A 22,255-nucleotide genomic window follows, 5' to 3' on the forward strand; every position below is an offset into this window, starting at 1 on the left:
GTAGCAAAAGCGCTACGCCGTGTGTGTTGTGTAGCTTACAATAGATTGCATGGGTTATTCACAACTTGTGTACATGCAATAGTTGTAAGCTGTTTTAAGCTAGCATCTGGACTTCCATGCAAGGATGTATGCATGACTCCTATACAAATTATCAGAAAGGTCCCATACGCTAGCAGCCCACCGACCATTCGACTTAATGACATTGTAGTTGGCCTTTGCGATTGACTTGAGCATAGCTCCATGCCGCCAACAGAACCTCGCGAATACCTAAATCTCAGACTACGCATTTCAGTTGTGATATTTCAGTCTCGCTAGGAAAATTGTATAACTGAGCATCAACGATCAAAGCTTTGACGTGGTTTACACTGTTCTAATGGGCAAAAATTAATAAATAAACACTGTATGTATTATGTGTTAATGTTGTACTGTAAATAACTTCACTAAGGTATCCTGAATTAGAGCCACTACGATTGGATTGGAGCAATAAGACATTCCTGCCATCCGCATGCATTTCCATGTGATCAAAATGCATGGAGTAAAATTAAATACTATAAAACAGGAAATCTTTAAATTGCCATCCCTTTCTTTGGCAGGTTGCAAATTATGTGTTTCCATAAGTAAACATAAAGCTATTTTGAAATATTTTTTTTTTTTCATGAAAAAACTTCCACACAATGATAAGTATACCACACTATATATCTACCACATATTCAGACAAAAATGCTTAGTGGTGAAATGTGCCTTTTTAAGCCATGAACGTCCTGTCAAAAGGACTAAAGGCTGAAACAGACTCTTTCCGCGTCCAGGAAATCGCATGCGAGAGCCTATTCAAATACATTATAATTCTCCCCGGCTCAATCGCATACGGGAGGTGCGTGCGATTGATGCGAGCGTGCTTCCATGTATTTGAATAGGCTCTCGCATGCGATTTCCTGACTGCGGAAAGAGTCTGTTTCAGGCATAAGCGATTCTCCAAGAACTTTTCCTCATCTCTTGTAACAGCAAACCGCTCATTTGATGCCGTGTAAGAAGCGATGTCGCCGGCACGGGCTGATCTGGATACGGTGGGCGGCTCAGCCGCTGAGCCCATCTCGCTGCCACCTTTGACGCCCCGCACCGGTAATTTGCATTAGAAAGGAGCGGCCAGTGGCAGGCATTGTGTCGCGCCGATGGCTTCTCGGCGCCGCCACGGCCGGGCGAAAGGCCGGCGATAATTAGCACCGTCTGCCGGCCGCCCGGTAGCAGAGGACTAAACACAGGGGTCCGTAGCTCCGCCCGCCGGCTGCCCGGTATAGCAGGGACTAAACACAGGGGTCCGGTCAGTGGCGGGGGCTAGCACCTCCCGCCGGTCGCCCATACCAGGGGGCACAGGATGTCAGTGGCGGAGGTCAGCACTAACTCCCGCCCAGTAGAGGGGGACAGGCACAGTAGCCCGGTGTGTGGCGGGGGCTAGCAGTTAGCACCGACACCGGAATCAGTGGTGTGGATTAACACAAACAGGAAATAGCTTACTATCGTGACCATCACAACCATTACGACATGACGGCAGGAGCATCATGGCCAGGCAACGCAACGGTAGGACAGAGTCGGGATCAGTACCGTCGTTAGCAGAACTGCGTTAGTCGATGGGTGTCAGTGGAATGTGTAATTTGTATTGCGATAGGGATAGAGAATTTAACGTTTATGGCGATTATTTAGTTCTTGCACTTGCAAGACTTCGATGTCACTTTCAATCAAGCTTGGAAATATTCCATTGAACATTAAATTGAACAATGTCGTGCACACATTTTTGCCTCGTCAGCTTCCTTGAAGGTTACGAAAAGAGCACTGCTTCCGAGTTCCGACGACGGGCGTCCAACAACTCTCACACCTGAAATCCGGCAGCTTTGTAGGTGCTCTTCTGCATGCAATAACGGCCGACTGGACCGCTGAGGTCAGAGCCCAGCTAAGCCCTCTCGACCCTGGCTCACGGAAACCACCGCGGTGCCAGTCCCAAGGTGTAAAAGTAATCTTCCAACAGTCATCTAGCCCACCCGCATTTTATTTCTAAAGTCACCAAGAGATGGTCTGACTGAATTGACACGTTAGTCGCTGTCCACACTATTGTAGATTCAGGACTCGCGCGTTTGTGTGGGAACTACCAGCAGTGTTTTGTCTGCTGATTAGGAAGGACAGATGATTTTGTCAGTGGTTTGTGTGTAAGAGTTCATCATGCTTTCTAGCATGTGGTTGCTTTCTTGGCATGGCATTGAACGTGCGACTTTCAGTAAAAATAAGCGCTATAACAATCTGACTCTCAGGTACACACAGTTGTAAGTTAATTGTTAGCCGCGTCGCGATCACTAGCCGGACTAAGGCATGCTTGTCTATGTCTGACATCGCAAGTATTTTCAGAATAGTTCATTTCTGCGATGATTGATTCCTCACTGTAACTCAAGGGTCATAATTAGACCACAAGTCCACTGGGTGGGAGCATAGTTCACTGAAGAGTTTATGTAACCAATTGCGCGGCCAATACCCAGTCACATTCCGACAACAGCCTCCACATATCCGCTCTCTGCATGCCGGTGGCAAACAAGAATTCAATCCATGCCAATGTGCTAGGATAGTCAATATTAGTGTGGAATGTGTTACGTTATGCGTTTCGAAAGGAATATTTTCGGTAAGGAATTGGCATATTTACCATGCCTAATTCATCGCATTTGCATATCTTGTTAGGAAAATAGCGCACTGTTATCTATAGGAACTCAATAGCACTGACCTTTGCTTAAATAAAAGGGCATTTTCTTCTAGCATGGTAAAAGTTATTAATTTTACTAACTAATCTAAGGAAAAAGTAATTACACCAACACTTCAAAATATAACTGCCGACTTGTCTAAAAATATAACCCAAGACCATTACTACCAACGGCCACATGCACTGATGCTGTCCGGCTGCAACCCATTCTAAAATAAAATCCCACGGTAGGCCGTCCAAATGTCACCCTCCGGTCACCGTCTCATTTTCACCTCTGAGAAAGTGGTAAAAAAGTATTATTTTCTCACCTCCCCAGCTCTTCAGCCTAACCCCTATCCGTGTCCGTTCCTGGTAATTAATTTAGGGTTGGTTTATAGATAATAGAGACACGGATAATTGAATGGGGGCAGTTGTGAAGATGGATGCGCGCTGTCGGCGGCGCGCCGGCCCGTGAAATTAGCCGCTGCGTCCGTGCCGCGTGTATGGCCGTCGAGGCGCCGCCTCCTGACAGGTTGGATAAACAGGACGGTCCGGACGGCTCCCGGCGGTACCGTCCGACGGGCCCAGCCGACACCTGGTGCCCAGAGGGGTACAGAGGGGGTACAGTGGGATGCAAAGGGGTACAGTGGGGATAACAGCGGGGTAACAGAGGGGTACAGTCAACAGTGGTACCGTCCGACGAGCTGAGCCGACAACTGGTGCCCAGAGGGGTATCAGAGGGTGTATCAGAGAGTACAGTGGGGTGACAGTGGGTACAGCGGAGTACCGTCTGACGAGCTGAGCCGACATCCGGTGCCCACCGGGGTACGGCGGGTACAGTGGGGGTACAGTGGTACTGCCCGACGGGCCCAGCCGACACCTGGTGCCCAGAGGGATGCAGTGGGGTGCAGTGGGGTACAAAGGGGGTACAGCTGGGTAACAGTGAGGTACAGTCGTACTTTTAGACGGGCTAAGCGGACACCTGGTTCCCGCAGGGGTACAAAGGGGTGTATTGGGATCCAGCGGGGTACTTGGGTACCGTTTCTGTGAAGGGTATCGTTTGACCGACAAAATCTAGCCGCTGTTGTACCAGGAACATCTCAGAAAAGGAAGGAGCCACATTATTCCATTCAAATGTGCATGCATACACTTTGAGGTGTGCAGGGACATCGGGGTACCTACGGTACATACGTCCGCCAAACAGAACAGACATTCTATGGCCTCCTCACAGATAACCGTATTGAGGTACTGTTTGAAGGAAGAATCTCAAAAACCCACTTCCAGCATCGATCCGTAATCGTTGTGAAACTATTTTAATTATTGTCCTTGGAAACGTATTCTCAGGAACGTAGTTACTAGAAAGTCAGGATTGACTCAGACTACAAAATTGTGCATTCCAGTAGTAATGAACGTGACCTGGCTGAATGCAGTAATCTGAATCGAGTTTGTTTTTAGTTTTATTCTCTATTTCATCTATATGTTTTCTGCTTTCCCTTTAAAGCGATATTTGTGTTGCTGATCTTCTGTCTAATTTTTTAGGCTTACCATTGTTGTAAAGTTTCCTATGTCATTACCAAAATGGTACGTGAGTGACAAAGAAAACTCCGGAAGCATAAACCAATTAAGACAAGAAATATTTTGCTAGGAGACGAGTCCGAATGTGAAACTCGGCGATCCTTTTCTGTTGGCTGCACCCCCTCCCCCGCCCCCCGGCGGGGTCCGGGCGCCAGGTGTTATCCGAGCAGCCTTTTGCTCGCTCGGTCGACTTCGCTCGTCGGTCGGCCGAATAGCCCGCGGCGCGCGGCCCGAGCGTAATGCCGCGCCGCGATTTATACAGATTGTAACATTACGCCCAGCTTTGCCGCGTTAGCCGCACGAATAGAGCAACAGATAAGGCGTGCCGGCCTATTCTAGCATGCAAATGCGGGCCAGCTGAAAAATACGCTGTGTATCTGACGTCGGACCGCGGTCCCTGTGGCAGTTAGCTCCGGTGACGGTCGGGAAATGACGTACATTTTAATGATAAACCGAGCACACGGCTACGGGAAACGGACGCATGATAGCTTAATATGGAACCGGAGCTGTCTCCGAATGGACCGAACTTTGCCCAGAGCTGCAGCGGCAAAGATGGTGGTTGGTCGGCAGCCTCACGTTTAACCATCTGGTGAGCCAATGCTGGGGAAATTTACTCATGATGAGGAGTAATTACAGGTTAAGAATGAACCAAATTGAGTGCAAAAATACAATGATTGAAAATACACCTGCAATGTGATGCAAAAAATACATCTTGTTTATCTAAAAATCCTTTTGTTGGTTCCTTCGCTGAATAGTTAGCTCGCCTTGCATGTACTTGCAAGTTGCATTATCACCAAGATTCGCTGCTTTTTGGCCATCACCATTGACGCTTTTTCCTTAGCTGTTGTGCTGTCTAGAAAATGCATTGTTATGTTTGTCTTTGGTGATTGTACCTTATTGCTCCTGTTACTTTCCTCCCGTTCTTCTCCATTTGATAGGATAGGGTAGGATAAACACAACTCAGGTTAGACAGTCCTACGCCGGGCGTCATTTACCGCCGTGTCATACCTAGCTGTAACCGATGTATCTTCTCATCAGAGGCCTCTTGCACCAAAATCCTCTTGCACCAATGCTTGGATTATTTTGCATCGTACACCCAGTCCAAGTCTCAAATGTAACAATTTGCGTGCAAAATTGAGCGAGCACATGTAGGATTATGTATTGGGCTATTGCAAACAAATTTACCATCATTAGATTAGCTTATTCTGAAACCGGTTTTTCAATCTTACCTAGCTAGGTAGTTTGGTGCAAGAGGCCTCAGTATAGGTTTTACAATGTGCATCCTTCTCTTTTTGCCATGCTGCTTAACTCCATATCCGGAAGCATATCCCGCGAGTTGCTGGGGGGGGCGTTAAACGCCCCACTTTTTTCGCCGGGCCATAGCAAAAAACGGCGCGCCGCAGGCGCGCCAAATTCTGGGTACCTGTAGGGAATTGATTGAAGTTTATTGTGACAAAGTTTCAAAAAAATCGGTCGGAAAATTTTTGAGATATCGAGGTTTTAGTGACGTCATGATTTCTGAGTTTTCGACCAAAAACGGCATATGTTCAAAAAATCATATGAAATCACAGAATAGACATACAGACATGCCGTAAACGCCATTAGACTGCCAATACCATGAACAATGAAATGGCTATCTTCGATTATTGATTATCGTTCCGCATTTTCCAAAATCTTGCACTGAATCTTGGCAATTTCTCGTGATTACTTCACGACCATGATACATGCATTACTTAAATTGAACTTTTTTAGCCAAACACGTACACATATGATAAAATGAATGTCACCATCGTGTTCTACGCCCCAAATTACCCATAAAACATGTGTCACAGGCTGCGAATATCAGTTTTTATTTTCGGGGATATGTGCCTGCCCGGTTGACCTGACCTTGAAACTGACCTATGCTTGACTGACCCCTGCATGGAGCTGACACTCTTGTAGGCCTTATATGATGGATTGTGCACCGTTTTGACAGAGTTTATGACGAGAGGCGCCCATTGCGAAGTCCTGAAGTCCATGCTACTGAAAGCCCGATTTCAGGTGTTTGACCTGACCTTGACCTGACCTGTGACCTCAAAATTCAACTTTAAAGTACTCATCTGAAGCGTCTCGTCGCGTTCTTTCGTTTGCCGCCTCGTTTGTTTCGCTGCGCCTATTGGTTCTGGAGTTATCGGCTGGGGGCGTTTAACGCCCCCCCCCCCCCCCAGCAAACGGTGGGTGGCGAAATACCCCAGCAACTGCCGGGTTATGGTTATGCTTCATTTTTCTTTGATTTGATTCCAGTTTGTTTTAGTTGAGTCATCATCTCAATAAATTCGAAATTCGTGGCTGAGCGATCAAATATGCCAACAAATACTTAACAAAAAGGAAACAAAAAGAATACCATGGCTGCAAAGAATAACTGCAAACTATTGAGGAGTACATAATTTCGCTGTTTATTTCATAGCATGAAAAAATGTGATGTGTTCCTCACTGCTTTTTTAATGATATCGTGTACTCATGTTCTGGACACCCGAGCTATTCAAAATATTTACTGGCGTTGTGGACGTAAACGAAAAAATTCTAGAAAATTCCGATGCACGTGAAGGATATTTCTGCCAGAGCGCCTAGAGCATGTTGTGCCGCATAGCAGAGAAGGTCCAATACAGCCAATACATACGGCTGTATGTACAGCCAGCCAATGCAGATGGCCCTGCGGCACAGCGCCCGTAGCATGCTGTACCGTAGAGCATAGGTTACGAATCAGCCGACAGATGGCTCTGCGATATAGCGCCTGTAGTATGCTGTGCCGCATGACACAATAGGCTACAATTCAGCCGATAGATGGCCCTAGGCGGTAGAGCGCCTGTAGCATGCTGTGCCGCAAGACACGGCAGGTTACTATTCAGCCGATAGGTGGCTCTGCGGTAGAGCGCCTGTAGCATGCTGTGCCGCATGGCACACTATGTTACTATTCAGCCGATAGGTGGCTCTGCGGTAGAGCGCCTGCGCGCTACGAGCATGCTGTGCCGCAGAGCATAGCAGGTTGCGAATCAGCCGATAGATGGCTCTGCGGTAGAGCGCCTGGAGCATGCTGCGCCGCAAGGCTTGACTTCACTGCACAGTGCACGGAGCAGCTCGGATGCCGTATTCGATGTTCGTATTTGTATATTTGGGCATGCTCCGGCAGTAGCGGCGGAACACCTTCAATTAAGGAGGGGGGGGGGGGCACTGCCGACTTTTGGTCCCATTCTTTCCATGCAACGCCCATAGGGCTAGTGTTGAAATATCAAAATCAAAGGGGGGCACGGTGCCTCGGTGCCCTCCCCGTTCCGCCGCCTATGGTGCAACGGAACTAACGGTGTAGGTTTCGTCATCAGCCCAGTCGGCTGGTGATATGATTGCAGGTAAGGCGAGTATTTGGCTGTTGTACACGACACGAAGACGAGCCTTGTCGACCGGCCCCTTCCTTCTCGCACCCTTTCCCCACCTGCCGTTGCCCGGCCATTCCCCATCGCTCGCCGTCGCCGCCGCGTCGTCGGCACCCGGTAATGCGATCCCGGGGCCGGCCGCGTCGCGGCGAAGATTTCCCACCGACACAGCCATTAGCCGTGACAGCGACATCGACTGGACGACAGAGAGACGGCGCAGCGCGCAGCACTGAGCACGGACACGGAACTGGGAGATGGACGGTACGGAGAGGCAGAGCCGACTACGGAGCAGGGAGTAGGTACGGATTACGGACTGCGAACTACGGAGAGACAGCGCGGTACGGACACGGATTACGGAACTGCAGGACACGGAACGCCGGAACGGTACGAGTATTCGACTACAGAGCGCGGAGAGACGGCGCAGCACGAGCACAGAACTGGGGCATGGTCGGACAGTACGGAGAGCCGTCTATGGAGTACAGAGATACGGCCTTCCATGCAAGGAACTCGCAGACGGGTCGGTACGAACTTATGAAGTACACAGTGGACGGCGCAGCACTGAACACGGTGACGGGTGACGGAACTTTTACACAGACGTTACGGAGTGCAGAAGTGGCAGACGGTGCAGCAAGAGCATGGAAGTTGGAACTAAGTAATCGAACGCCGAACCAGTGACAATTTTCTTTTTTGTATCCCGAACGTGAACCGTATGTAAATGACACTACCAATAAATGGCCGAAGTGTTAAGTTTGTCACCCGTCACTGAGATGAGCCAATTGACCTGTTCAAAATATAAATCTGATAGACCTACGCAAGCAATAAACACCAATCCTAACAACGCAAGCAATCCTCGGCACTCGGAGTGTAATCGCCACGCCGATTGTGGATTGCTCTTGATCGTCAATACAATACAATACATACATACATACATACATACCAACTCCAGTTTGCTAAAGAGAGGACCAGTGACACTTGGCAGGTATAACATAGCAGAGGCGTTTCGCGTACCGCGCAGCTCTGGAAATGAACAGACTTCCATACGACTTCGAGAATATGTCAGTCGGGAAGTTTAAGAGACAGCTGCAGCGGCGGCTCCTCTCTCAGGTCACTTGAAGCTGATTTTAGTAGGAATAGGCGCGTATGTATGTGTTTTTGTTTTTTATTTGTATGTGTCGCGTTTTACCCTCGCTTTATGTACCTCATATGACTAAGAACTGTAAAAACCACATCCGTGTGGATAGTTCATGCCTTTACAAATACAAATACATACATGTCGAATGTCCAATGTGACGTTTCGGGGTCCGTTCCCTGTCACTCAGTTTCCCGAACAGAAGGAACTAAGAGCTGCTCCAGTCTGCCCCCGCGCCGGCCGGGGTGTGGGGTCTTTGTCCGCCCTCCGCCCGGCTAGCGGCCGACGCCTCGGCGAGGGGTAGTGTCGGTAACGACGCAAGTCGCCCCTCCCCTCCCCCGTCCGACGGAAAAAATGACCGAAACTGCTACTCGCCACTACAGGAGGCACGCACACCAGAGCGGCTTCTCAAACATATGCATGACTTGCTTGCGAAATATTTCTGCTCGAAGTTGAAGTTTACGCGACCTCCTCCCATCAAACAATGAGTCACCATGCTATGTCGCCGCCTCGCTCTGCTGTGAGTTGTTGTCATTTTCTCCTCCCCCCCCCCCCGCTGAGAGGACGCGGGCACCGATCATCGACCACTTGGTACGAGGACGTGTGAGATGGAGGTGCCCGGCGGGGGGCGGTGGCGGCGACACGGCCCCCGCCCCACCGCCGCCGCCACCGATGAATGATGGCTCGTCGGATGACGCCGTAACATCAGTCTCACCCACTGGAGCGAGTGGAGAGGGAGGGCGGGGGGGGGGGGAGTAGAGGGGAGCCATTCAGGCGCATCCTCGTAAACCGCCGCACGGAAAAAACTACGCGAAGATTTCCGCCTGTCGTCAACAACGGTAGCAGGAGGCAGAACGACCGGCCAGTGATTATAAAGCGGCACGAGTAGCGTTGTGAAAGGCATAACTAGTTACATATTTGAAAGCTGAAAGGTCGTCACACATTTTTCACCTCAGGAGGCGATGATGCCCGGTGAATCGTTATGGTCCATGCTTATTGATGGGCGACAGTTTATTATGGGAGGAGCTACGCAAGGACACGACAGTGTGTGGCTGGTTAATCAAAGGACAAAGAGCCTATCAAGCACTACATGAAAATTGGAATGTCAGTGGAACCTAATTTTTATGATGTTCCAACCACATACGGTAAAATCGCACAGCTTTCAGGAAAATCACCAAACTGTCCGATATTCAGTTTGAATTTTCAATTATTAAAGAATGACGATACAGGTACGGTGGGAGTTTCAATGTTTCCCGTACCTTCACCCTGCGGCCTGCATTATCTCTCGCCAGCTAAACATCAGCGGCACATAATCACCTGTCACATACCTGTATGTCTAGCCAGAGCCGATAGGCTGGCGATATCAACCCAGCTACTGGATTGTCTTGCACCGTACTGCGATTAGTGACACACAACTCTAACCGCTAAACGTCTAAGCTCTGTGAACCCTACTAGTCCGCAGGCAGGCTAATCGAGTTTGTCTGGGCATCCCAAGATATATTAAAATAAGTAAATGCCAGGTATTGTACTGACTGTATTGTCGCGACATTACTGTCTTGAATATTGAACAATATTTGGAATCAGCAAGCAATCACAGCACGAGTAAGGCGAGGTGGTCCCATAGTTTTAACAAAGCACAACCAGCACAACCCTACACCAATAATGCCCGTTCACGCAAGTACACCAACATCGACTAGATGCGCAACAAGAGCGTCTCAACTCTCCACATAAACTCCCGTCGAAGTTGACTGTCGGTCGCTCTCCCCGCAGTCTCCACCATCCACCAGTCACCGTATCGAAATCGGCGGCGCCGTCGGCCAACTCTTGCTTGCAGCGTCGGGCCCGGCGGTCGCCGTTCCCCGAGGGAACGTGCCGCCGTCGGCACCGCTACCAGCCACAGATGAAGTCGGGACCGGGGACCGCGCCTCCGCTCGGCCCGCACGTCGGTTTGGCGGCGGCGACAGACGCAAAAACAGCGCCGCACCGCGCCGGCACGTGCGGCCAAGATCGACTGTCGCTCCGACGCACCGCGGCGGAAGATGGGCGCACTCGTCCGGCGCAGAGTACGGGTGGCATCACCACCAGCGGCAGCGGCAGCGGAAGCCCTCAGCGGTCTACAGGGAAACCCGATGGCCGCCCCGGAGGGTAGAAAGAGTCCGAGAGGGACAGAGGGAGCGCCCGATCTGGAGAGAGCGGGAGACGTAACCACGACCGTAGCTAATACTGACCTATCTGGCCGGCGGATTACGAGGTAATGATTACCCGCCCGGCCAGCCATCGCGCCATATCATCGTATTAACGCACACACAGATTACGCTGGCAGCCCAGCCGTAACAACCATCAAACAGCGTAGAAAAATAGATAAAACAGAAAAAGGCAACAAGCACAAAAGCTATTAAGAAAGGCGCGGCGAAGCAGGGAAAAGAACGCTAAAGAAACTAACTGGCCACACCGCATCTCACAATATAATTGGTCAGACCTTTGGCACAAAACGCGCAGACAACTTTTAACGTCGATCAATACCCGATTGACCCTAGTGTCCCTTCCTCCGTAAACAGTCACCACTGGACAATTCCTTTCTCACTATCCGTTTCTGGCTATGTAGGATCACTGCGATCCCGAGTCTCCAGTCTGCTCTCGGCCCGTAGAAGCCGACAGAGCCGGTATGACCTCACAGAAAACGAACCCCTCCTGCTGGTACACCTCTCGCATGGTCGCCTGCGGGCACAAACGGGGTCACGGTTAGTCACAAAGGTCAGTGACGGTTACAGGAACAGCAAATGCGGTAGCCGAGAGAAATTGGTCAGACGATACAAGAACGGCGTGACACCGTTTCTCCGGGATATTATCGTTGAAAAGTGTCATACATGTATACATGAGTAAATAGCTGATTAAATAACAGATAAAAAAATGCCACGATACTAAACACGAGCAGGATAAATAGCCAAAAGGAAAAATCAGCGCCATTTTTTTGCAGCTACCTATCACAAAGACCGTACAGACTATAGATGAATTCGGCCCAACCGATCCGCAAACCCACGCAGGTTTGTGGTCCCAGCAGTTTCGGTTTTAGCACGGTCCAGCCCACACATCTCCGGTGAGCGGCAGCAACTGTTATCGGCCGCGGACCAGCCGCCGCCGGCCGGCCGGCCGGTCAGCTCTATTTCCAGGCCGGTGTCCAGTGGCGCGGGCAGGTGTCGTTCCCTTCCCACGGCCGAGACAAATGGGACAGCTGCGCAGCGTGCGACCGCCGCCGCCGGACCCAGCAGCCACACCCAGCCGACCGGGACGTTGCCGACCGACGCAAACACGGTGGTTACAGATCGGTTGGTGACGGTATCAGTACGGCGACTGAGCAGTAATGTGCGGAATGGCACTGTCATACCGCACATTGAGAAGCGGACAGCCAGCTCTGCACAGTATCTGATGAAATCTTCTTCACTTACCGTGCTCTCGTAAAAAGCGTCACTTCTCATAACACTTACCAAGTCCTTGTCAACGGTACTTCCATGAACAAGACATATTTTTATTCTTTAACAACTTGCTCTTCAGGCAAGGCACCACTAGCGAGGTTCCCTCAGATGTCCTTCTAGCTCTTCCTCATCACGGGACGTTTCCCATCCATGGATGTCAGCGCCCGGCCCGTGGTTCTTTAACACTTACCAGGTGCTTGTGGTCGTGGCAGAGGCCCACCACGGCCCCTCCGCTGCCGGGGAACTTGACGGCCGCTCCATGTTGTTTGCCCAGCTCCACCATCCGCAGGTTGAGGTCACCCAGCGCCGCTGCCCCGTACAGCCTGAACGAAACATTGAACGGCAGTGTTAGTGAATACAGCTGGCGAGAGGAGAATGTGGTGAACGCATGAAAAAAAAAAACATCATCAGTAGTAACTATGTGGTGCTGTCAGTTGAATTCAAATAAGGGTTCAGTTGAATTCAGATAAGGGTAACAATAAACCTAGTCGACACTCGACAGACGATATGAAAAGCCGGCACAGCAGCCTATTCTATTATGGGAGTAACTAGCATGTAGTCAAGCAATAGGCGTGAGAGTTTCGATGGCCTACAGTCAGTCAACCTAGTTTACAACTTAGACAAAATCATATCATCGCTGTTACTTTGTCTTGCATTAGCACGCTACCTACGCTAACCATATTGGCGGGAACTGATTATCCTCTTGCGGGACGATCCTTCCTTACTGTTTTCGGAGCTCGAAGTTTTCGTTCATGAGCCTGGCCAGCGTCTCCCAGTCGGCAGCACAGATGGCGTCCCGGGCGGCGTCCGTCAGCTCCGCGAACCGAGCCATGCCCGCTATCACGTCATCGTCGCCTGAGGGGACGGCAGGAGATACGGTGAACCTATTAAATGCCTAATCACGCCATGATCACGTCAACGGCCGGCACCGTTGAAAAATATACAAATGAACCAGGATGCTATCCGCCAATCAGCAAGGATGCTCTAGTTGACTAATTTACAGACCCAAACAAAAACAGAACAAATGCAATGCTACAAAATGATGCATACATCAACGACCTCTCTTCACCCATCTCCCTCGTCTCTTTCCATCACTCTCTCCCTCACTCTCGTCCTGGTCCTCATTCTTCTCTCATCCCAACGCTTACCCGCACCGCGGACCGCTAGCTAACTCACCTCGTTTCCAGCGCAGACTGATGTCGCTGTGCATTTTGCCCGAGTCGCTTGGGTCGGCCAGGTATGCGAGGAACAGTGGCGGCAGGGGCCCGCCGGCGGTCAGGTACCGGTACTCGCCGTACCCGCGGCTCTCCATCAGCTCGCGGCTAAAGTCCATGTACACAAGGCCGCCGTACACCTGACGGGAGCGGGGGAAGGTGATTGGTGAGAACTGGGTGCCTGAGTTATAACTGAGAAATGTAGGACAGCGGTGGGCTGGACGGCACATAGTTGGGTGAAACACATACAAGATGGGGCTTGGTTTAACGTGACTAACGCTAAAGCGACATAAGAGGTCCATGATGCCTCATACTAACAGTATCATAGTCCAAAAACTACGCAATTAAAAACCAAAAGGGAGCACCCATTCAATCGCCGTTAAATCGTATTACCATATGCATAGTGTCCCATCTTTCCAATAATCCCTCGCCTATCCCTGCCCCCAGCAGACCCTCACCTGTACAACTCGGTCCTGCAGCCCGGCCTGGATGCCGAGCTCGGACCTCTCCACGTCCAGTACGAGCTGCGGCAGCCGGTGGCGCGGCACATCCGCCTCCGTCACGCCGTAAAAGTCCATCAGACAGCGCAGCGCGGCCGTCACGATGGCGCTGCTGCCGGCCAGACCGACCTGGCGAGGGATGTTGGTGTCGTAGCGCAGCGTGAAGTTGCGCCGGCCCAGAGCCGTCCTGCCGGGGGAGCGATACGGACCGGTCAGAGTTGGACCGAGGCTATTGCGTAAGCTGTTTAAAACCGAGTGTAACAAGGAACAAATTAGTCCAAATTAAGCATCCGCAAGCTTCACCGCCTAAAGCGATTGAAGAAACTACTCTAGTGGACAGAGATCTTTAAATAGGCACACAGAAAGATATAGGGTAGAACACCCTACAAAACGATCACAAAACGAACGTCTCATATGCGCCTAAGGAATGCGACCGAACCTGCCGGGCCGCAGCAACACCCACCCGTTCTCGGAGGCCACCTGGTAGAATCGTTTGCAGGTGGCCTGCAGCAGCCGCAGGCCGCCCAGGTAGCCCTCCTTCTGACTGGTGCCGTAAAGGTCGTGCAGCGAGCCGAACTCAGTCGGGTCGTACAGGGGGTGCGGCAGCAGACGCAGCGTGGCGGACTCTGAGGGGAAGGAGGGGGAGAGGGAATTGACAGTGTAACATTGTGAGTGTAAAACAGACAGAAGATAGATCGCAGTAACGCATGAAACGATATGGCGGACGGCAACCGCAGTGGGGCCCCTGGCCCTGAGTACGACTCCGTGCGATACTTATCTGCCATGAGTTGAAATACGGAGACAATGGATGTAAAGTAAGTAGTATTTGCTGCAATGTTACTCTTTTCATTGCATATTGCACTTTGAGAACAGGGTTGTCCTTACCTGATATGGTAACTTCGGCCCAGAAGTTCTCAATGGATAGCGCTATGGTTTTCCCGTGGAAACCGTCCGACGGATTTCCCATGAGCCCCACTCTGAAAAAGGAAAAAAGAATGTCTCGTTACATGACTGTTATAGCCAGCAGGCCTTCAACACTATACTGCACAATGCACATTGTCCTGACAGCCAAGCCAGTCATCAGATGGTACAACAGAACCCTTTTCCAAGCCAAATCCGACCGAAAGCTGTCCCCTTCCCCGTCCTCATCCCCTCTCTTGAATCACCTCAGTCCCGGCGGTTGTTTCCTACATGCACAATTCAACTCCCGTGACGCCATCCCGACATTAATCCTCTGTCGGGAAACACTCCCCCAGTGTTCCTCACCCCACCTGGCGCTGACTATACGTCGGACTACCTCCCACCCCCGTTTCCTCACCTGGCGTTGACCCTATGTCTGATTGCCGGTCTCCTCTCGGACAGATGCCTCTGGTGGAAGATGGCCAGCCACCGGGTGTAGTCGGCCAGCCCCACGTCCCCTATCAGCTGGAAGCCGGTGGCCAGCTTCATGGCGTACACAGTCTGCTGACGGTCGTTTATCAGCCATGAGAGATACCTGGGAACAAGGGGAGTAGGGTGGGCATTAGTCTGGACTCTGGAGCGGGGCTGGGCATGAGAGAAGCAGAGGTGAATATGGCACAGTGAATATGGCGGCCCATCCCCCCTCTGGCCGAGGTACTCCTGTGCAGTTGCTGTACCTGTACCGGGTACTTACCGTCCAAATGTGGGCGGTGGTCCATCTCCCCTCTGGCCGAGACACTCCTGACTGTACCTGTACCGGGTACTTACCGTCCAAATGTTGGCGGTGGTCCGTCCCCGCTTTGGCCGAGATACTCCTGCACTGTTCCCAGCGTGTCGTGCCGCAGACAGTAGAACACCACGCTGGCCAGCCGGGACGGAGTGTCCGTCCACAGCGGCTTCTCGAAAAACCGCTGGATCCTGCCGGCGGGGGGAATATCGCATCAGTCGTCGGCAAAATCGGCGAGCAAACGGACTCACTGCGACAATTTCAACCTCCTAATGTGGCAAAACGGACAATAGCGTGAACAAGGCCACCGTATCATCGCATCATATATTACGTTACGAGGATAATAAATAGCACAAATGACCGCTCCATCGCCATCGAAACCTCATGCCGACTGCAGACCCTTCCTCCCAGCACTACCAGAGCCAGCTCTCTGGTCCGCTTACCTGTTGGTATCAGGGCAGACCTGGACCAGGCCGCGCGTGCACCGCAGTCCTCCGGCGCCCGCCTCCTGGCCGTCCAGCTGGTAACACAGCGCCAGGTCGCCCGTCTCCCGCTTCAGACGGAAGTAGTTCAGCACCTGGGTCAGGTCGAATGTGTCGTCCTGTGTGAGCCAGATCACAGCGGTCATTCATTGTCAGTCACACAGGCAGATTTTCAGTTCTCAGTTCTGGTAAAACAATGAGCGGAAAATAGTACAGCTTCGCAAAAACAGTAAAGAAATTCGCGTAAGTACAACACTATATAAACACCAGCATCAAATTTTGACATTGCTTATATGCAGGGATGCGGAGCCGTGGAAATTTCAAACGGCTCCGGCTCCGGCTCCGGCTCCGGAGAAAAAAATCGGCTCCGGCTCCGGCTCCGGCTCCGGGTGAAATGTTATGGCGGCTCCGGCTCCGGCTCCGGCTCCGAGTAAAATGGTCCGGCTCCGGCGGCTCCGGCTCCGACTTAGTACATCCCCTATGCAATCAATTAAATACGGGTGGAAGAAAAATTGGATTGGTTATACGCGTTACCTACTCTTGCCATGACCGGCTCACCGCACTCCCCGCGCAAACGCACCTCGGAGAGCACTGGCAGAACAAAGGACTAGGAAGCGATGGCATTGGAAACGCAGTCGCCGCGAATCGGAGTTCACTGAACCATCGTAAGCTGACACCCATCTCGGCTGCATTGGGGGGGGTGGGGGTGAGGGGTGGGGGTGGGGGTGGGGGTGGGGGGTGGGTGGGAAGAGACGGCGCTGGGAGTCGCAGTCCACTGCACTGGCTTCAAAACAATGGCCGTCACCTGATGACCGGTCCTCATGTTCTGGGGATGCAGTAGACGTGAGGGGGGAGGAGCAGACAGGAAGCTGAATGCGTACTGTGGGATACTGGGGATATTCGGCTTTTCATTCAATTGATGGCCCATGACGTACTATTGGTCTCAAGATAAGGGCCCAGGCGACCTGTAGTTTTGATGCGGTGAATACCCTTACCCTCGCCACAACTCGGGCCGAGTGCACCCCTCCTCCCAGCCAGCGCCACCCCCACTCGCATTGTGGCGAGGGTGAGGGTATTCACCGCATCAAAACTACAGGTCGCCTGGGCACTTATATTGAGACCAATAGTACGATATGTTTTACTGCCTTGTACTGTCAAACCGAACTAGGTCAATTATTTTTTCCTCTTCAAAAAATAAAAAGGAGCCGGAGTCGCCCCCTTTTTTGGCGGCTCCGGCTCCGGCTCCGGCTCCGGGCTATATTGTTTCACGGCTCCGGCTCCGGCTCCGGCTCCGGGCAAAATATGCCGGCTCCGGCGGCTCCGGCTCCGACTCCGGCTCCGGCTCCGCATCCCTGCTTATATGCAATGAAAGTCAATTAAAGTATAACTGAATATAAAACAAAGGCAGCGAAATCAATAACTGCATTAGCTCCCGTCCCATGATCGGCAAGTTCTTTGCTTGACCACCGTCCAATTAACTGCAACCACAGGGAGTAACCACATCTCACATCACCACGAGAAGCCCCGATATCCCCGCCCGGTGTCCGTTGTGCCGACACATCTCCTCACCTGAAACATCATGTCTCCGGCGACCACCATGACGTCGCAGGGTCCGGCCGTCAGCCGTTTGGTGTCCAGCACCAGCTGCAGGTCGCAGAGCGCGCCGCGCTGTGTGGCCGACAGACTGGAGCCATTGTTGACGATATTGGCCACCGGGAAGTCGGCGCCCATCGCCCACCGCTCAAAGTGCTTGTACCTGAGGGGAAGATTTGAATGAGTCAGCCACACTGATGACTGAGCAGCTAATGGTGAACTGATATAGCGGATTCTGATGGCAAGAAATGTGTACCAATGACTGAAATAGACGAATAATTAGTGAGATAAAGTTTTTGGTGGTAAACGACAGCAAAGGGTAAAGGAACAACCCAGAGAGTTGTGTTAAATCCCAGTCAGCAGAAATATTACATGTCACATAACAAAGGGCAAAGGCAGCCAAAAGTAATTAAATTTGCATGCAATATGCATATTCTAGGTTAGCTTAGATCTAAAGAATATGTCTGGTTGTGTGCTTTGCAGGAGTGTTGACTCACTTGTCAGCATTGGTGACCAGGTAGACATCGCTGAACAGCTGGCGCCTGAAAATGAAGAAACTCACATAGAAATCCCTATGCACACTGAAATAACCTAACTGTCAATGCAATCAGCTACAACTCAGAAGCCTGTGTAACTGGTCACATAATTTATCTCTAATTTATTTTGTGCATGCAAAAAGTTTGTGTTTATGCAACTGAAACTCACAAGTCACTTTTACTACTATACAATGATAAAAATCAACAAATATTCAATGAACCTCTTAACTTTAATATCATTACTACACCTGATATCATTCATCACAGCCTCTGAAACTTAGCCCGACATTATGAAGCACAATGAACTCACGTTTTGATGGCATTCCACCAATAGTCAAGGATCCTTTTCCCACCAACTCCTGGCAGGAGTGCTTTCGGAACACCCTCAAGATGCCTGAACTGGTCAGATGTCTCCTCCTGTTGCCAGAATGGTAAGAACATTTAATATGAATAGGTCAATGCCAAACTGAACATGAAAATGGAGAACAAACATAATCATTATCACTTTACAGCTTTTTTAACACAATTTGAATCAAAACAGCAATACATCCTTGGATAAAACTAGCAGGTCAAAAGACAGCAGCCATCAGGTAGGTTAAGAAAGTTCCAGTACAGGGTGGACCAAAAAGGATGGAAACATTTTAAACTCGTATAAAACATGCAATATTGCATGCAGGTGACCGAAAATGATACCAAACGAGAGTACATTTTGTGGAAATTCATTATGACATCATGCTCAGCTGCTTTCTCTCGTTTTCAGTCTCTCACAGTAGATGTTCGAGGAGGCCACCTTTGCGAGACATGCACAGATCGGCCCGCCTGGCGGCTGACGCGATAGCCCGACGACACTTGTCCTCTGGTATGACTCGCACAGGCTTGGTGATCGCTCTCTTCAGGTCACTAAAGCTTACAGAACCTTCTATATAGACTTGACCGGTGACCCTTGAGATGACCCTACAGGAAAAAATCCATAGGGTCAGGTCGGTTGAGCAGAGAGGCCAGTTCCACTTCGGTTCGAGGGTGGGAGCGACGTGGCTGACCTACCAAGCGACGCTAAAGAAATTCTTGAAGTGAGATCAAGCGACGTATGGCAGTATCTTGGACCTCATGTGGCTCCAGCAGGGCGGTGCGTCTCCTCACATAGCAAAACAATGCTCAAGTGGATCGAGAACCACTCTGGTGACCGGCTGATATCCCGCGGTGCCAGTCGGAACTGGCCCGTCTGCTCACTTGACTTGACCCCTATGGATTTTTTTTCCTGTAGCGTCATCTCAAGGGCCAGGTCTACAAAGAAGGTCCAGCAAGCTTCTGTGGCCTGATCTGAAGAAAGCGATCATCAAGGCTGTACGAGTCATACCAGAAGACATGTGTCGTCGGGCTATCGCGTCAGCCGCCAGGCGGGCCGATCTGTGCATGTCTCGCAAAGGTGGCCTCCTCGAACATCTACTGTGAGAGACTGAAAACGAGAGAAAGCAGCTGAGCATGATTTCATTATGAATTTCCACAAAATGTACTCTCGTTTGGTATCATTTTCAGTCACCTGCATGCAATATTGCATGTTTTATACGAGTTTAAAATGTTTCCATCCTTTTTGGTCCACCCTGTAGGTACCTTAAATTGCTGAAACTCTCCCTACATAAATGATAAAAAGCAAAAAAAAAAGGCAGTTAACACTTACACTTCTGACTACAAACACCTGGCAATCTGTTCAGACTTCATAATTGCGAGAACTTACTCGTATGTCTGTTTCCAGTTTTGCAGCATGTCCTGCTGCCATCAGTATACAGATCATCTTGTTGGTTCAGTATTATAGAACACCAGATTACAGCATTAAGGTGTCAGTCCTGGAAAAAATAACAGCATTATTAATAGACATTTCATAATTATTGAACCTGTTAGTGTAACATATTTGCCATTTCACAATACATATCATAACCTGTCAAAACCCCTCAACCTTTCATGTTGATTTCCGCACGGTGACTATAAATACAGTGATCCCATCTGGATTTGGTCATGATGATCATTTTCTAGTACAGCGCACGTGCAGTTGTGGCGAGGGCCCCACCAGAAATTCTGGATCCAAGTGACTTTGGAGCCAATACAAAGTCTATGGGAAAGTGGTGCATTTTAATGTTTTTTCTTCTCACACCTAAATTTTTACGTTGTTCTCAAAGATACAACCTGATTCATGTGCAGAATTGACAGGCTTTAATATGGTATCAATTTTAGATTTTTATCAGACAATTTCAAAAATTACTGACCATTTAAACTACAAAAAGAGGTGATTGCGGCAGCAATATCATGTCAATGGGAAATTACGCTTTCTTGTGCATTTTCAATTAAACTGCTCTCGAAGCCAGTACCTACACTGGATGATTCATGCGTGGAATTTGCTGAACTTTTGTGATTTTGTCTTGTGTCACTGTTGATGTCTTAATGAAATCATTGAAATCATTAATCAAATTATTTCGTCCCAGCCGGTTTCCGGACAAGAACCAGATGAGCCAAAAATGGCGCGCTTGCTACAGATGCGATGCAGGACAAATCCTTAAATTCAACAGTATAACAAGAATCAATGAGCCTTGTCACAAATCAGAATGACTAGCAGGTACAAATTTATCTGTGAGACATGCTGCAACTTTTCTTTGCACATATTTCACTAAAAAACACGCACATATTATCCCATAACATACCAAACAAACAAATCGGTCATTACCGCTGCCATATTTGGACTATCGGATTGGCTACCAAATCCCTAAAAATGAGCGTGCTTTCCTTCATTACCGCGAATTCCCCTCTCACAAGCTGATCGGTTAGGATGTGCGTATATTTGGCGTCAAATTCGTATTCGCGTGGAAAAAAATGATAAAAACTATCAGCGGACCACTAGGAATCTCTTGCAAATTGGTCCACTGATACAATAAAATCTTCTGATTACGATGTTGATTATAAATAAGCGCGGCACGACCTACGAACGGAGTCATAAGAGGTCAAAGGTCACGCACCGTTGCCCATTATCAAAAATACATTGTATGCGGACCCCTAGGAATTTTTTGAAACTCATTTCTACTATATATTTTCATCTTCTGATCACAATGGTGTTAATATCTAGGCGCGGCACGCCCTACGAGCTGAGATATGACATTACCAAATTATGCGTGGTTGCCTTTTACAAAATAAAATTTATGTGCGGACCCCTAGGAATCTATTGAAATTTATCCCAGCGATAGATTAAAATCTCCTGATCACGATGGTGATAAAATCTAAGCGCGGCAAGCCTAAAAAACTGAGAAATCAAAGATCAAAAATAAGAATCAATTGATTGGCTTTATGACGCATGGCAGACCAAATTGGCGCAAACAATATTTCTGTGTGAAAATCGTGGTGTGGTGATATTGTGCTGGTTTTAATCGAATAATCGAAGGTCTATTTGCTCAAATAATCTGGTAATCACTCAAGATTAAGACTGATCGTCCCAAGATTAAAAGGATACTGGCTATTTTCACAGCGTTTCAATGTGCGAACTGCTGGATTGGGTGGTCATGGCAAGAAAAGTGCTCCTAATATGAATTGTTTTAATTTTCCATTTTGATAGGCATAAGGTTGCCAGAAGCTTTAGACTGTGAAATAAAGCACGTTTTACAAGATCCTGGATTGCATTGCTGCAGGAACATGGCTCTGGAGATGGGTTGGAACATGATGGAACTGTGCAGAACCCAATGCGAGAGATTTGCACATGTCTTGTGGTGTGGAATGTCTGCAAAAAGGTGCAGTCTTCTTAGGTTGGGAATGGTAACACAATCCCAAAGTTTCTTGTGCCTTAGTGATCAAACCATAAGCACATGTCTGATGATGTGCTGATGCTCACCTGTTAGACTCTCCTGTTTCATATCCTCCTTCCATCTGATCGAGAAGTAAGGAAACAGTGAATGACAGAGAG

General features: G+C 49.6%; 1 protein-coding gene across 3 annotated transcripts; it reads right to left on the reverse strand.

Moving 5' to 3' along the window:
• Positions 1-10,344: 10,344 nt before the first annotated feature.
• LOC122366719 (glucuronokinase 1-like) lies at positions 10,345-21,049 on the reverse strand. 3 transcript variants are annotated; one of them, XM_043339252.1, is made up of 15 exons: positions 21,009-21,049; positions 20,051-20,159; positions 18,626-18,732; positions 18,277-18,321; positions 17,756-17,942; positions 16,148-16,305; positions 15,746-15,895; positions 15,336-15,512; positions 14,903-14,994; positions 14,481-14,643; positions 13,976-14,204; positions 13,480-13,657; positions 13,029-13,158; positions 12,494-12,626; positions 10,345-11,548 (listed from the first exon to the last, which is right to left on the reverse strand). In XM_043339252.1, exons 2-15 carry the CDS (start codon positions 20,105-20,107, stop codon positions 11,438-11,440), a joined length of 1,917 nt encoding a protein of 638 aa, XP_043195187.1. In that variant the 5' UTR covers positions 20,108-20,159; positions 21,009-21,049; the 3' UTR covers positions 10,345-11,437. The 3 variants fall into 3 exon arrangements, with proteins under 3 accessions (XP_043195187.1, XP_043195188.1, XP_043195189.1); XM_043339253.1 differs by having other exon boundaries at positions 20,683-21,044; XM_043339254.1 differs by having other exon boundaries at positions 20,679-21,044.
• Positions 21,050-22,255: the final 1,206 nt, after the last annotated feature.

This window comes from Amphibalanus amphitrite, unplaced genomic scaffold (assembly GCF_019059575.1).
Source record: "Amphibalanus amphitrite isolate SeventyFive unplaced genomic scaffold, NRLGWU_Aamphi_draft 000826F_arrow, whole genome shotgun sequence".
Lineage (NCBI taxonomy): Eukaryota > Metazoa > Arthropoda > Thecostraca > Balanomorpha > Balanidae > Amphibalanus > Amphibalanus amphitrite.

Coding starts and splice junctions, on each gene's coding strand:
- LOC122366719 (XM_043339252.1), bottom strand. CDS start 20,107: ATGATCTGTATACTGATGGCAGCAGGACATGCTGCAAAACTGGAAACA. Junction 16,306..17,755: donor CCGGAGACATGATGTTTCAG/GTGAGGAGATGT, acceptor TGGCTCACACAG/GACGACACATTCGACCTGAC. Junction 14,644..14,902: donor GGCCGAAGTTACCATATCAG/GTAAGGACAACC, acceptor CCTTCCCCTCAG/AGTCCGCCACGCTGCGTCTG.